This window comes from Corvus hawaiiensis, chromosome 9, assembly GCF_020740725.1.
Source record: "Corvus hawaiiensis isolate bCorHaw1 chromosome 9, bCorHaw1.pri.cur, whole genome shotgun sequence".
Classification (NCBI taxonomy): domain Eukaryota; kingdom Metazoa; phylum Chordata; class Aves; order Passeriformes; family Corvidae; genus Corvus; species Corvus hawaiiensis.
This window is the reverse complement of record NC_063221.1, coordinates 22,152,522-22,168,240: the sequence shown is the minus strand read 5'-3', so window position 1 is coordinate 22,168,240 and position 15,719 is coordinate 22,152,522. Positions and strand designations below refer to the sequence as shown.

General features: G+C 53.0%; 1 protein-coding gene across 5 annotated transcripts; it reads left to right on the top strand.

Moving 5' to 3' along the window:
• The first annotated feature begins 1,047 nt into the window (after positions 1-1,047).
• Positions 1,048-15,078, top strand: ELOVL1 (ELOVL fatty acid elongase 1). Of its 5 annotated transcripts, none has more exons than XM_048313051.1 (8): positions 1,048-1,113; positions 11,288-11,349; positions 11,788-11,978; positions 12,141-12,221; positions 12,424-12,480; positions 12,815-12,920; positions 13,068-13,204; positions 13,616-15,078. In XM_048313051.1, the coding sequence occupies exons 2-8, from the start codon at positions 11,304-11,306 to the stop codon at positions 13,868-13,870; spliced, it is 873 nt and encodes a 290-aa protein (XP_048169008.1). In that variant the 5' UTR covers positions 1,048-1,113; positions 11,288-11,303; the 3' UTR covers positions 13,871-15,078. The 5 variants fall into 5 exon arrangements, with proteins under 5 accessions (XP_048169008.1, XP_048169011.1, XP_048169007.1 ...); XM_048313054.1 differs by lacking the exon at positions 1,048-1,113 and adding an exon at positions 1,321-1,434; XM_048313050.1 differs by lacking the exon at positions 1,048-1,113 and adding an exon at positions 8,719-8,796.
• The last annotated feature ends 641 nt before the right edge of the window (positions 15,079-15,719 follow it).

Sequence of the window (15,719 nt, the reverse complement as noted above, 5' to 3'; positions counted from 1 at the left end):
AAAAATGATCCAGACTGCTTCAGCTCTGCCAGTCTGGTGTTAACAGTATCCAATTAAAGGGTAACACAGCACACAGGCAGGAAATGGAGGATAAAATAAAGGTTTTTTATGTCGACTAACTTGATAGTTAAAAACCCCCCTTTCTATAAAGCTATAGGCCCTGCGTGGACTCCAGGGAAGCAGCCCTGAGCTTTGGGACCAATTAGGAACCTTGGTAGAGGTTGGGGCAGAAAAAAGCACAGGAATTTTACGTGGGAAGGAGTGGTTAAGGTCAAGATGAAAGTAAAGCCTAAGGAAAGGGAGCATATCAGGACACAAAGAAGGTTACTACTAAGGTACTTTGTGGATATTTTTATAAATTGATTTCCTTAAGGACTAGCGCAAATATTAGTGTTTAGCCTTCCCTGTAATGGCTGAGAGGGAGGTGATTGCAGCCTACAAATACACTGTAGCATGAACACCAAGGCAGCAGCTAGGTGAGATAAATTACAGCGTTGGCACAGGAACAAATGTTTATTAATCAGCCATGCATCAAATTAAGCTGGAAACGAGAAGTTTCCTAACAATTAGAATAATGAGTTCTGAAAACGCCTTCAGACCAGACGAGCACGAGTCAAGTCCCGGCCGCTTTTTTGGATGCAGATTGGCATGGCCGTGAAGGCGCCACAGGATGGAAACACTCTAGAAACTGCATACGGTCAGAGTAGGCGTCTCTGGGTTCTGTCCTGTGCCTCCGAAAGCTCGCGGTGCCTGTTGTTGTATCTCTGGGAGTAAACAAGCCTATGAGCCGCCGATTTATGGACTTGTACGGGTCTCCCTCATGCCGTCACCACCGCCCTCGAGCCAGCCCTCCGCACCGCACTCTGACCCTGCCCCAGCCCGCATCCTTTTCCCAGCCATTTTCCATCTTCCCCTCACGCCGCTCGGCCCCGAGCCCGCCCGGCTCCCGGCGCGGCCACGGAACGGGCGGGACGCGGCGGGAGCGCCGATTGGCCCCGGCTCTGCAGGGGGCGGAGCGATGCCATTCCGGCCAATCGGCACAGGAAGGGGGCGGGGCTTCCCCTTTAATGGCGGGGGCGGCCGTGGCGGCGGCAGAACGGGGTGCGGCTGGTGGTAAGTGCGGGTGGCCGTGGGCACGTAGGGTGCGGGGCCCGTTCTTGCCTGGAGAGGGTGGGCTGGGGATGCCTGGCCTGTCCCAGCTGTCCTTTGGGATGTTTGTGTGGGGGTATCCGAGGTTAGCGGTAGGTCGAGGCTGGTTGTTGGGATGTGCTGAGGGGGCTTTAAGAAGGTGATCGCAGAGCACGAGGATTGTGGGGAGGCCTCAGCAGGGTTCAGCTGCTTTGGTGGCCTAAACTTTGCTGCCAGGAACAGCGGATCCTGTGCTAGGGGAGCCATGTGCTGGCTTGGCACCTGTTAACCAGCCTTCAGGAGGAGGTTCGTGTATGTATGTCCATGTTCCTGTCACCTGGGATGGTCAGGGGAGGAGGTGTGCGGTGTCCCCTCACCACAGGGGTGGAGGGGCGCGTCGGGGGAGGCCGTGGCCTGATGGGTGGGATGGGTGTTGTGATATTGTGACGTGCCCTTGGCGGGTGATCACGCTGGGTGCGGCTGTAAAGGTTGTCACCCCCCGGAAAGGGGGGTACCCGCAGTACAGTGTGGCAAGTCTACCGGTGTGCAAACCTGCCCGTGTCAGACGGAGGGACACAAGTGGAGTCCGAGTTGAGTTGTTGAAGTGGCTTGTTTTTCTAAAAACCAGCAGGGTCCTGATTGTGTGAGGAGCTGCAGTGCTCCTTGGCTCACAACCTGGTGCCACTGCCCCAGCGCACCCTCTCTGGTACCAGGGAAGGGTGCAATTCCCTTCCCGCAGTCGGGTGCTCTCCTTCGGGGCAGAGCCGCCCCTCTGTGCGAGGCTGGGATGCTTTCCCGGCCGGGGGGAAGGACTGTCCCTCCGCTCTGTGTGCCGTGGCGCAAACACCCGCCTCCGCCCCGGCAGGTCCCTGCCAGAGGCCTCGCTGGGTCCCGGCCGTGACGGGGCTGCCTCCCCACTGCTGGCCGGTGTCCCCAGCCCAGGGCTCCCCAGCTCAGGGACCGGTGGCTGCGCAGCCTCAGAGACGGGATGGGCATCGCCCTGTTGGCGTTTTGGCGGGACTGTCCCAGCTCCACAGGCAGCAGAGCAGCGCCGCGGGCTTGCTGAAAGGTGGCTGAACCCCCACACATCGCGGCGGCGGCTCGAGGCCTCTCTGGGCCCGCTGCGGCCCTTCCCAGCCGCTCAGGCCCCGCTGGGCCGCGGCCCCGCTTCCGGGCCCGGCCGCGCCACACCCGAGCCGGGCCGGGAGCCGCCCGGGCGGAGGGACCCGGCGCTCCCTCCGGCGGCAGCGTGGCCGGGGCCTGTGCCAGAGGGACTCGTGGGGGTGGCAGCAAGGCTGAGCGAGGCGCTGCGCGGCTCCTGCCGTGGGCACCGGGCTGAGAGCTGCGAATACGCTGAGCAGCCGAGGGCTGTGGTCTGCTGGGGCTTCTCTGCAGCGGGGAGAGAGCAGCCCCCGGCGGCCGGGAAGCTTTCTTCTACCCAGCTCTCGGCATCAATATAGCCATTGAGATGGCTCTTCCCTCCTCCTGCGGGCAGGGTGGCAGTACCAGGCCTCCCCCGCTGCTGCGACACAATGTCAGCTTTGAGTGCCGGCTCGTGTAGGTGCTTGGCCTCTCGCTGGCCCTCTCTCTGGAACGCGGTGGCAGGAGGAGGCGGAGGTCGTCACTGTCACCCCCCTGATGGCAGCAGTCGCCTGGCTTCGGGCTCACCTGGCACTGGTGTGGTCGTGCACAGGGGTCTGTGCTTCTTGGGCCACTGTGGGCTCAATAACCACTGGCAGTACAGAGCTTGGTCGGTAGATCGCTTTACGTGGGCCAGTTCCTCTGTTGTAACGAAGGGGCAGTTGGGAAAGCTACTTGTTTTTTACGTTGTAACAGACTAAATGAGACAGCATAAATAGGCATTGCAACAAGAGGGGAGGCTTTGGGGGTGGCAATCTATGCCTCAGTGCCTGCTGCCTGCAGGGGGGCTGTCGGGTGCTTTCCCTGTGACTGATTGTATTGATTCTGAAGCCCTAAAGGCAGGGAGAAGGGGGTGAATACCCCTTGCTATGCTCAGTGGGCAGCATGGGATAACACTGGGTGCTTTACCGACTAGTGCATTTCCTGAGAGCATCTCTTCCCCTCTTGGAAGCAGTGCATCCATCCTGCTGTGCTGTCCCAAGTTGACCACCTTTTCTTCTACCAGAATGCAGCCAGGGCAGATTCCTAGCTGGATGGAGCTGACCTTCCCACCAGACCTGCTGGGCAGCTTCTTGAGTATAGTTTAGAGTCAAACAGCTGGCTGAGCCCTTGGGGCTTGACTGGGATTGCTGTGCCTTATCTCTTTCCTAGGAAGCCCCTCTAGCTTGTAGGTGTGAGCTGCTGCTTATGGCCTGTTCCTATGAGAAACAGGAAGATGCCAGCTGTTGCAGCATCTACTTGCTGCATCTTGCTGTGGCGATTAAGCTGTGCCACCCACACAGCCTGGGCTTCTGTAGTCCTGGCTTGTGCTGTACTCTTATTTTTGTTTCCTGAAAGTCTGTTGGGTGGGGGGGATTATGTGGTCCTTCAGGGCAGAAGTGTAATATGAGAGAAAGCACTGTTAAAACTGAAACTTGGGGAGTAAAAGCTCACTCGAACCTAGAGTTGTCTCATACCATGTGTTAGAGATAAAAATAAGGGAGCTTATTGAAGTTGCACGATGTCTCCTTTCTCTCCTGGTGGAGAAAACTTTGCATCCTGAGGAACCTTTGAAGCTGGTGTCAGAAGCAGGTACTTGGCTGGGCACTGTCCTTGAATGTTGCAGGTGAATGCTTTCCCCTTTTCTGCTGGGGGTTACAGCACAGTCAACACTCAGCCTGAGACACTTACAGGGGACACTGGGAGTGGTGCCTGTGATGGCTCAAGAGATGCTCTGTGTTTCTGTGCTTTTGTATTGGAGTGCTGGTAGCTGTCAGATGGTGGGAGTACTTGGGCTGGAAAGTCTGGTTCTTGCCAGTCAAACAGGTGAGGCAGCTTGGGCTCTTATAGGGAGGAGACTGTCCCCAGGAGCCAGGACTCTTCCCTGCAGGAGTTGTGGGGCTGCTATTGTTCAGAGATGACAAGTTGCAGCTGCCACAGCCTGTTCCCCACCATCAGGCCTGTTGTCTGCATTCTGAGCCTTTAGTGGCTTGAGGATGGCAGAGGTGGTAACTGGGTCTAATATTTCTTGATTTCCCTTAGTGTCTCATAGGGTTGATTCTTCCCTGTGGGATGGATCAGGGTGGTGGGCTGTCATTGGCAGCAAGTTCTCCAGCTTTGTTGCAAGGAGAGCTCTTGCCCTGTGGATAAGATCAGCTAGCTTGCTCTCATAGTTTAAGATTTGCTCTGTACACACACAGATTTTATAACTCGTGCTGCTTCTACTTAACCCTAAGAGGCTTTCCCTGTCTGTACAGGAGCAGCAGGAGAAGCAAGTGTGCTGACTTTGAGTGTCTATCTACACCTGTGTTGAGATAACCAGGCCTCATGCTTCACTATTTTTGTGCTTGGAAGGCTGTGAACCTGCTTAAAAGTGGTAACCATTAAGCCTCAGGCTTGTTGGGTTCTAGGTGCATATACTGTGCTACTGGAGTATGACATCTTCATACTGTCAGAACCTCCTGCTCTGTTATTAGAAGATTGTGTGACTGCACTGCCTTCTTGGTCTGAAGGGTACAGGACCCAAAGCTGATGTCATGATAAGTTCCAGGTAGTGGCCCCTTGTCTTGTTGAGAAGTGGCTCTGGGTTCACACCTGGGCTTCTTGAATAGCCCAAATAAAGCTGTTGGAGGGAATTTGGGAGTCTTCCTTTCTGCATCTTGCTTTGTAGACTTTTAATGTACATCTTGTTTTGATGTGCCTGTCTAATGAATGCACAGGCCTGAATGGGGCAGAGCACACTAATCATTACTGTATCATGATTACAGCCAGTGCTGTGAGAACAGAGGTGAAGCCTTGTATTGAGGCATTTGCATAGTGATTAAAATCAGAGATGAATGCTGTGGTACAGCCTGTCCCACCTCCAGATAGGGGTACACTGTTTCTTTGCTAGGTGGCTTTAGGAGGCTTGACCTGATTTTGGATGCAGGTGTTAGAAGCTGGCCTTGCTCAATCTAGCCTGGCCTGCCCTCTGTCACCTGCCTAGTTCTGTCCTTCCTGAGTGTGCTCTGTGCACTCTAGGAGGCTGCTGGGTGCCTTCACTTTGGAGAGGGAGCTCAGCCATCTCTACTTTCTCCCTTCACCTGGTGCTGTATGAGGGAGTGACACAGATCAGTATGGTTAGCTCAGACGGGAAATACCTTATTTTCCACTTTTGTACTTATCTCACTTTGTTTCTTTTCTTCCTTTGCTTCTTTACTCCTTTGTTCCTTGCTATGTCAGATTTTCTGCCTAATGTTGCCTTTTTTGTTTCTTTCTCTGACTGGTCTCACCTCTACTGGTACCAGTTCTCTGAATATGCAGCCACCAGCTTTGAATGTGATAAGGAGTAAACCTACTCTTAACAGCTTGGGGAGGTGCTGCCCCTGAAAAAAGTATGCTGTGCATATAAACCTCTTGCTGCAAGGTGTGCTCTTGTGGGACCTTGAGGTCTGATTACATGCCTTGATTTTTGTACAAGGTTACCAGTACCCTATTGCAATGGGTGTCCTCCTTCCCCTGAAAGCTTGTGACTGTCAGTCAGAGCTTTCTGCTAATCTGGGTGTCTCCTCTTGCTTTCTCTGCTTCCAGTGCGTATGGGAAGGGGAGAGCTTAATCTGTATGTAGGATGCTATCCAAAGGCCTCAGGGTTTTACAGCCACTTTGTGAGAGAGCGGTACGGTATTAACACACACTTGGTGAAGATGAGGAAACTGCTCAGCTTCAGGCAGGACACTTTCTGCCGCTTGGATCCAGCGTGCCAGGAGCATCACCCAGCTAGTGTGACTCCTACACTGGTTGCAATGGCATCTCTTGCAAGAGCTGTTCCATATCATGACTTTGAGGGTTTGCATCCCTTCTGTGAACACAGACCTCCTGTACTGACTTCAGAATATGCTGATGTAGAACATACGGGACCAGGTTGTTGGCCGTGTCCTTTGACACTCAGCATGAAGCAGGTGAGCCAGAGGAAGTGACAAATGGATATGATTCAAATAGGAAAACTTATCTGGTGCTGCTAGCATAAAGTTTCCTGGCAGTCTTTGTAGTTATTTTGTGGACTGAGTTCTGGGACTGGTTGTTCTCAAACTCTAGTCAGTCTGCCTTAAGTCCTCAGAGCTAAGGTGTCAGGCTAGGAGGGCTGCTTTACTGCTCTGCCCTAATCTGTTGGTATGGCTTTCTGCACTTGAAACGTAGCTCTGGTTATTCTGCCAGACTTGTCTTCTGTGGCTGGTGAGCTGGTGACAGGTATGTCTTTAGATTGATTTCTTTTGAGAAAAAAACATTACTTTAGAAGTATGTGGACAATGCTGTCTTGAGTCTTCAGTGAATGGTTGAAATTATTAGCAGTAATGCAAGTGTACTTGAATACAGCTCTCCTGTTGAGTGGCCTCTGCTGCATGTGTTTGAGCTGGTGTTATGAGATGCTGTGTGTGAAATAAGTGTATACTGCCTGGTTACAGACCTCTCTCCCTTTCACTGGGCACAAAGCAGCAGAGGAGATCCAAATGCAGTTTTCTGTGCTTCACTGTACACTTCAGTCTTCGAGTGATCCCACTGCAGAGTTGATAAAAAAACAGGGGTTTGCAGCTTATGGCTGGCAGGGCTCCTTCTCCCTCTTGTCTTGCTCTGACTGCCTTGCTGCTTGTGTGTTGTTTGGGGCAGATAAAATTTCATGTTCCTCATCTTGCTGTGCATAAGCTCAGGAAAGCTTCTGGAGCTGTGACTGGCAGCTCTTGGTGGTGATGTTTTGAAGTGCTTTATATGTGTAGTACACATCCCTTTCTGTGTCGCGTCTGGGGCCACCAGAGCATGGCTTGATCAGTTCCACTCTTCTGAAGGGAAATTAGTCCATGGGCACATGGGGCTGTGTGCAGGCCTTGCTGGACCCCACAGTGACTTTCTGGAACTCCAGGCAACTGGGCAGGTGCTATGGTGGGGAGCTGGAGGAGGGAGATGCCTCTTCCTGAGAGGTTGTGGAGCTCAAAGCTGCATCAGGCAGCAAGCCTTGATGCCAGCTTGTAGGTCAGGGATGTGAGTTGGTTTCACATCTGGCCAGCTGGTTTTCTCCTGCCCTTTGAGGGCTGCTACTCCCTTGGAAGCACCCCAGGGGCTAGGCTGGCTTTAGCCAGTTCAGCAAGGGCAGTGTGCCAGCTCTCCCTGGGGTGGCAGCTCTGTGGCCACCTACCAGATGGTTTTGGTGTTGCCTTTAATTAAACTGGTGGGGAGATGAGGGTGTTTGCTTTTGCACTTATTACAGGACTGATTTCTGACCTGAATGCTGAGGAGTAGGAGTGCTGGATGTCTGGGGCAGAGTCTGTTGCTTGCAGATGGTTGTTGTGTGGGGAGATATGTGCTCTGCAAAGCTGTTAACAAAGCTACCTGGGCTGAGCTCTGGTCTCTGCCAGTGTCATGGTTCTGACAGTGCTGTGGTCGGACTGGGGCTGGTCATAAAAGGCCTTGCTGTTGCTGAAGTTGCACTAATTAGCTGTATAGCTTGCTGGAAATATGCAGTGTACACATTGCTTGGTGTAAGCAAGTATTTAATCCTTGGTGTTGGTTACTGGAGCAGATTGTGGCCTGATACTCTAGTTTGCAAAGAGTGGGAACTTTTTGTCTGACATGGGGAAGTGACTCCCTGTTGCTGAGAGATGGGAGATGTGTTGCAAGGTTTCCCTGTATCATGCAGGGCGTGTTTGGGCCCCTAGGGTTCCTGCTCATTTGGGACGCTTGGACGTGTTTGCTTGATTTCTCTTCAGCTGTTCAAGGCTCAGCTTTGGGTTCCTCATCTCCTTCCCTAAGAGGGTCAGGATTTAGGAGGAGTCAGAGGAAAGTAAGTGTCCCTCATGTGCAGAGAGGACAGATCCAACCATTGAGCTGTGAATGCCTACAGTGTGTGATGTGTGGTGTAGTGTGGAGTGCGGTAAGAGCAAGAGCAGATGCTTGTCTGGATGGTGAAGCCCTCTCGAAGTGCAGAGGGATGTTGTGCACAGAGGAGGTGGCAGAGGGGAGTTCAGGTTCCTGGACACTTGCTGCTCTGTGCTGGAAAACCCCTGCCTACAGCATGGAGCAATCATGGTTTAGGCAGGCTGGTGCACTTCACACCCCCCTGCTTAGTGAAGGTAACACTTGGGCCTGCCCTGCAACTCCCACTTTGCCGCTCAACTGTCAACACCCCATGGCCAGTGGCTGCCCACTGGGGGACAGAGGAGGGCAAGATGTACCTGCATTGGCTGGCTGAGCAAGGCATACTTTGTCCACTTTGATGCAAGATGATGTAGCATACCAGTGTGGATGGATGCCAGGTCTTGCAAAGACCTGAAGATCTCAGGGATTTCCCTAGAGCTGTGGTTGCTCTGTTAGCTTAATTTAGCAGGATGTTGTTCTGCCTAGAGAAACTGTGGAAAATGCCTAAGTCCTTTCCATAAGGGCATGTAGCATAATTCTACTATTTCTGCCCCAGGTGCTTGCCCAGAGCCTGTCTTCTGGACAAGTCCAATCCTTCTCAACTTCCTGTGGCATGTGTGGCTGTAGGAGTGTTGGAGGTGCTTCACAAAACAGCAGTAAGAGGTACCTGTTTCTGTTCATGCTGGTGGGGACTTCTGTGCTAGCCCTGGATTGAAATGGGCATCTCCCACTACTTGGGGGAATAGTTGTTATGGACCCCAAATTGTTTTGAGCTGGGGTCCTAGTTGGCCAGTGGTACTGGAGCCTTTGGCCCAGGGTTAGTAAAGTGATCCAAGGTGCATGAGCTGAAGTGTTTTGCTGCAGTGAGATGTAGCTTTGAGTTCAAAGACAGCTAATACTCTCTTCTCATCCTAGCCTGCCCAAAACAGGCAAGTATTCGGCAGGATTTTTGTCTCTGCCCTGGACCTGTAGTAAGGCTGACTCATTCACCTTGATAAGATAAACGCAGCTTGAATAGTCAGGTGCCTCTGCTGGGAACTGACTCTTGAGGGCTCCTCAATCTAGCAAATAAAGGTGTAGCTGGATGCAGTGGTTGAAAGCTGAAACTAGACAGGCAAGTTTGGAGCTTGCTCTTAGCCATTAAAGCAACATAAAGCTCAGCAGCTTTCTGGACTTGTACTTACTGCATTTCCCACAGCTGAGCCTTGAGTGGCTCTTAAGGATGCGATAGCTCCGGCTACACTTGTAGCTGGCCTTTGCTGTGTGTGGAGAGTGGATTATCTTGGCAGTGCCCAGAACCTTAAATATTACCTGTATCACGGTGACACTACAAGTGAGTATTACTTGCTATTAAACCCTTTGAAACCTTGGGTTGGGAGGGTGAACAGCTATATTACTGCTGAGGTGCCCCTGATGTGTGGGGGGATCACTCCTAGGTGGGCTTTGTCCTATTGTTCCATCTGCCTCCAAGATGGCAAAAGGAACCACCTTCCATGCTTTCTGAAACACAGCAAAACTTCCTGGGCTTTGTGCATGGCTGTGCAGGCTGCTGTGGTGCCTCGTTTGGTGGAATGGGTGTTTTGGGGGATTGAGGTGAAGGAGGAGACCTCTTCCTGCCTGCTGGTCTTGCAGAGAAGTTAGGTGGCACTCCCCGGTCTGGAGGAATGCAGAGCGTATGATTGTACAGGCAGAGAGCCAGCACTGCTGCTGCACCAAACTGATTTGCAGGGAGCGGTGATCCAGAATGGTGTGTGGCAGGCCCCCCTGAAGATTACTGCCAGCAAAGCCTGGCATGGAGGTGCCTGGTAGCTCTGCACAGGAAGTGTCTGCTGCCATCCTGCCTGCAGCAAAGATGACATTGAGTTCTTCCTCTTGCTGTGAAGCTAAAGGAGCAGTGCTGGTGTTGGCTGGTGAGGGCTTGAGGTGGCAGTGGCTGCTGAGTACTCAGGGACCTTACTGTGAAGAAGGGTACTCTGGCTTCAGCCTCCTGGCTGCTGGTCTGGAGGAGGCTGTGTGTTTGGTGGTGGTGGCAGCAATATACCTCCTGGGGAGACTGGACTGGGGACCCATTTCCCTGGGCTGTGTGTGGGCAGTGACTCCTCTGTACCTTTTTGCAGGGAAAGGGGTAGGTGGAATGTCTGGTAGCAGCTCTTGGGAATGCCTCCCTTGCAGGTGGATGAGTCAGGTGAGGCTGGGCCTGTGCTCTGCCTCCCTTCCTGCTGCTCTGGTGTCCTGTGGGCTGGGGAGAGGTTGAGGAGCACAAGGGGGATGGGTGAGGGTGTTTCAAACTTGCCTGAGAGCAAGAGCCTGGGCCCTTCCTGCTTTTCTGGAGAGCATCTGCCTGGATCACTGTCTGGTGTGTGTGTTCATAGTGAGGCTGAGCAAGTGTGGGGATTGCCAGTTCTTCTCCCTGCAGCCTTGTATTGTATGGCTTTCCCTTGTCTGGAAGGGGAGTGGAAATGCCATTGCCAAGCAGGATGCACCTGGCCTCTGAGGTACTACGTTACGTGGTAGTAGTTTCTTGTCAGGAAGGTTTTGTGCAAGGATGTGAAACCAGTAACTTTGACACCAGAAACTGATGTTTGTTTCTGAACCTATGGATTTCCTTCCTCATGTAATGGGCCGGCCAGTGATGGTGTGCTGCTTCTGTGGTGGGAATCAGTTGGCAGGAGCCCAAAGATGATAATAAAGGCACTGTTCTGTGGGGATTGTGGGCTAGCTTTGCATCTCTTCACCAGGGTCAGATGGAGCAGTGTGCTGAATAGGTATGGGTGCCAAGGCTGGTGGCAATGTCATAATGCTTGAGCTTGTACAGCAGGAGCAAGATTAAGGGGCTGGAGATACAGTGCTGAGGTTGGAAGCTTCCATAGCTGGCTTGAAATATTGGGTTCTTGCCTTGGAAAGACTGCTGACATTGGATGATGGGGTTTCCAACAGAGTTGGGGGAACAGGGCCAGGCTCTGTGACAGATGAGGAGGCCTGTGGCTCAACTGGAAAGTGGATGCTGGTGTATGATCAGCTGAGAGCAACACTGGCCAGATACATGACTGTTTCTCTGAAACTAGACTTGGAGTTTGCTGATCTGCTGGGCTATGCGCTGTAGGCAGCCCTCCTGGGCAAACAGCTACCTGATCTTCCCTGCCTCTTTCCACAGAGATACTGCCACCACCATGGAGGGGATTGTGACTATGTATCAGGACTTCATGAAGAAAGCAGGTGAGCGTTTGGCTCTGCCCAGCTATCAGACAGGGAGCACTACGTGCTTTACTGCCAGAGGCACTGGGGGATGGTCTGGCATCCCTTAAGCATCCCTGGGTCTAACTGTGTCCTGTCTTTGCCCTTACACAGATGCAACTCTGGGGGTTTTGTGCTGCCTGTTATGAGGCTGTCTTATCTCAGTGCCTGTGCAAGTTGTTTTGGGGCACTTGTGCTCTCCTGGGCAGAAGATTTCCAGGCTGCCCTGCAGCATGGCTTCAGGCTATACTGTGCTGAGTCTAGCTGACTTCACCAGCCTCTGCTCCCAGACTGCTTTCTACTCGCACTCCTGTCCTAGAACAGGATTGCTGTGTCCTTGCCTCCACTGTGGCAGTAGCACTGCTGGCAGCAGGCTGGGGTGAGGATGCTAACTGCTCTGCACTGTGGCTCTTTCTGCAGACCCCCGCATCGCTGATTATCCACTGATGCAGTCCCCATTCCTTGTGATGGGCATCCTTCTGGGATATGTCTACTTTGTCCTATCCTTGGGTCCCCGGCTAATGGCCAACAGGAAGCCTTTAAACCTGAAGAAGTTCATGGTGCTATACAACTTCTTTCTGGTGGGACTCTCCCTTTACATAGTCTATGAGGTGAGTTGTTGGTAGCTCGGTCAGGCAGGTGTAAAGCAGCGTGTGCAAGCTGCGTGGGTGATGGGGAGCCCTTTTTCTGGCTTGTTCCCTGCCCTTCTGTGCAGAGCTCGATGTGCAGTGGGTGATGTGTTGGGCCTCACCCTGATGATGCTCTTCTTGCAGTTCCTGATGGCAGGGTGGCTTACTGGGTATACCTGGCGATGTGACCCTGTGGACTTCTCACAGGACCCCAAGGCCCTCAGGGTGAGTCCTCATCCCTCTCGTGATAAGTGGGGATGGCGTTTAGTGCTTCTGTTTGGACAGCAGGGTCACAGCTCCTGCCTTTCCTGAGGCAGAGGATTTGCAGTCTCTGAGCCTTGGTTTCATGCTGGGTAACTGTATGAAGCCCTTTGGTCACTGGGCATGTTCAGGCTGAGGTCTCTAATGTTTACCTGTTCTGTTACAGATGGTCAGTGTTGCTTGGCTCTTTGTTTTCTCCAAGTTCATTGAACTGACAGACACGGTGAGTGAGTTACTGAGAAGGCCTTGTTGCCACTTGCTGGGTGGGGAGTTGAGGCCTAGTGTATTTGGGGTAGGTGCTTTTGCAGCCCTTCCAGTCTGACAGGGTGGTGCTTCTGTCTGGCATCACTGCGAAGGAGGCCACTCTGGAATATTGCTGAGGCCATTCTTGACATGCTACAGCTCTGGAAGCTGTGGGGTGACCTAATGTATGATGACAGTGAGTGGGGAGGGAGGGAGGGAAGCATCACTGAGATCAGACATTGCATTAGTGGCCCACCCAGCTCTAGCTGCTCCCAGGGCTGCAGGTCCTTGATGCTGTTGGGCTTTCATTGCAGGTGATCTTTGTCCTGCGGAAGAAGAATGAACAGGTCACATTCCTGCACCTTTTTCACCACTCTGTTCTGCCATGGAGCTGGTGGTGGGGAGCAAAGTTTGGTCCAGGTAAGATGGCAACTGTCTGGGTGCACAGATTGGGTGGGGTTACCCCAGCATGCTTAGAAGGGGTTTTTGGCCCTGCTGGGCTCTTAGCAGCTCTGTGTAGTGCTGATTGCTGTGGAGTATTGGCTTAAGGAAAATCTATCTTAACAGGGGGAATGGGCTCATTCCATGCCATGATCAATTCCATGGTGCACGTGGTCATGTATTTCTACTATGGGCTCTCAGCAGCAGGACCTGCCTTTCAGAAGTACCTGTGGTGGAAGAAGCACATCACAGCCATCCAGCTGGTGAGTCTGTGTGGTGGGGCAGAACATGTGCCCAATGTGAAGGGCAGACCAGCCTTGTACCTTTGAAAGGTGCAGCCAGCAGTTATAGCTGTCCCCTCTGTAGCATATTGCTCTGCATTTTTAGTAGCTCTGCCCCACTGTCGGCCTCTGATAGCCCTACCAGCCTGGTTGGGGTGTGGGTGCTGTTCAGCCTGCTGCCCGTGGGCTGCAGCTGTGTTGGGAGGGTGAGAGGCATATGCTGCCCTGAGACTTGTGCCTGCCTCTTCCAGCTGCTGCTGACTGCCTCACCATAAGGACCTCTGCTTCAGACTGGGAAAGGAGTCTAGGTGTTTCCTTTAAAAATAAGGTCTCTAGTGGGTTCCCTGATCCTGCTCCCATGAATAACTTGTTCTTACTCTGCCTTGCTCCCAGGCACAGTTTGTGATTGTCTCCGTCCACATCTCCCAGTATTACTTCATGCCCAACTGCCAGTACCAGTTCCCCATCTTCATTCACCTTATCTGGATTTATGGGACCATCTTCTTCATCCTCTTCTCCAACTTTTGGTACCAGTCCTACACCAAGGGCAAACGATTGCCCAGGGTGGCTCAACAAGCAGCCCAGCACAACGGTAGCAGCATCCATGAAAATGGCACTGTCACCAATGGCAAGGTCAAAGCCAACTAGAGGGTAAAGTGCTCCCAGAGCCAATGAGAGCCCCGGGGCAGAGGCAGCTGGGACCTGTCCCTCTGCTCCTGGGTGCCACTAGCCAAGTCAAGTGCCTACAGACTGTTGTACCCCTGTGCCCAGTCCTGCTGTCCCCTGTCTGCATGCTCAGCCCCTCTGCTCTGAGCAGCCATGGGCCACTTCTGCTCCTGGGAGGGCTTGTGCTGTTTCTCAGTGTTGCTGAGCAGAGAGGCAGCTGCCTGCATCACAGCTGTGGGGCTGCAGTCCCATTCCAGTGTTTCCAAAGGAACTTCCCCCAAGTGCCTACATCTGGCTCTTCTGCCTAGGGGCCATTTCCTTCTGAGTAGGACCAAAAGAAGAGACCGTGTCCTGTCCTGGTGCCCTCTCCTCTTCCCTGTCTCACAAGAGCCTTTGTGGATGAGCAGATTCATCCCTGGCTGCTTGCCACTGCCAGCTCATGTGTGAGTGCTCCTGCTCTACGATGCCTTGTGCCACTTTGTTCCATGCCACAGTGCTGCATGTCCCTTCTGGTCCCTGTGTGCCCAGCTTGGGAGTCCTGCCCTGGCATATCTGTGCCCAGGTGTGTCTGTGGAGAATGTAGGGGCAGTACTTATGGGACTTAAGGGCCCAGACCTGCCCAGTACAGTACACATGCCCTGTGCCTAGTACATAGCAGGGGCTGTGACAGCCTGAAAGGCTTCCCCCACATGATAAGCCCAGGTTGCCTTGTTGTTCTTGTGCCTGGGCTTGGGTGCTCAGTGTGTGCTTAAGCCACACTTACCTGATCCTCTATGGCAGCTGGTGGCTTGCTCCAGCGTGGGGAGACCAAGCTCAGCCTAGTCTTGGACCACTTCCATTCCTGTAAATTCAAGACTTGAGCAATAAGTGCCCCTAGAATCAGCTCCTGGGCTCTCCTGCTTGGGACCAGCCCTGCTCTGGCCTAACCTGAGCACAGCGGAGGGCAATTTTAGTGTGCTCAGCTGTGGTGCAAGAGTGAGCACCTCTTGCCTCTGTGGATCTGGCTGGGCCTGGGTGAAGATGTTCTCTACTCTTCTGCAGTGCAGTGCAGCAGCTCTCCTGGCCTGGTGCCTGTCACCTGCTCTGGCTGTAACCAAAACATGCTGATGGCCTCGAGGACGAGGTGAAGGAGCCAGGCCCTGTCAGATTGGGCTGCTCTTCTATCACAAATAAACAAACAGAAGGAGAAATGGCTCTGTCCTCTTGTTTTCTTGGCTCAATGTAAGTAAAAGCTGTTCCAGGTGCTTGGTCCTACCCAGTGTGGTTGGAGGCAGGGCTTGAGAGAAGGAGCTGGTGTGGCAGGTTTGTGTGGGGGGAAGAGAGTGATAGTTGTGTGCTGATGAAGCAGATGGCAGATTGTTTCCAAGTGTTTTGGTAGAGCAGTGCTCAGGGCTGGATGTGTGTCAAGGCCTCCGTTGTGAAAGTGACTCCACCCTGTCAAAAAATGACTGGGGTGGACCATGGGTGTGGGCTGGGCTCTGGGCCACCTGCCCAGGAGGAACTGCTGCTTTTCAGAAATCAGGGGATTTTGAGGTATGGCAGAGCAGGGAATAGAAACTCCTGAGTTGAGTGCTTGGGAAACAGCACTTTGCTGCTTACTGCATCTGCTGAAGCAAAAACTGCTGCCATCTATGAAGGCCCCTGCAGCATGGATCTGTGCAGGATGTAGGTCAGGTTGGCCAGAACAAGGTTGATGTTATTGCTGCCTTGCTTTTGCTGCAGCAGTGCATATTTGCCTTATTTGTTATCTTTCCAGCTGTCTCATTCCGGTGTCCTTTCAGAGCTGTTGGGCATGCAGGGCTGCCTCCCCCATCACACCATGACTGGGCCC

What these genes read in the sequence shown, in the direction of transcription:
- ELOVL1 (XM_048313050.1), top strand. Translation starts at nt 8,747, where the DNA reads ATGTGTGGCTGTAGGAGTGTTGGAGGTGCTTCACAAAACAGCAGTAAG. An exon ending in TCATTGAACTGACAGACACG is followed by an intron (nt 12,481 to 12,814) that starts GTGAGTGAGTTA and finishes CTTTCATTGCAG; the next exon opens with GTGATCTTTGTCCTGCGGAA. An exon ending in ACATCACAGCCATCCAGCTG is followed by an intron (nt 13,205 to 13,615) that starts GTGAGTCTGTGT and finishes CCTTGCTCCCAG; the next exon opens with GCACAGTTTGTGATTGTCTC.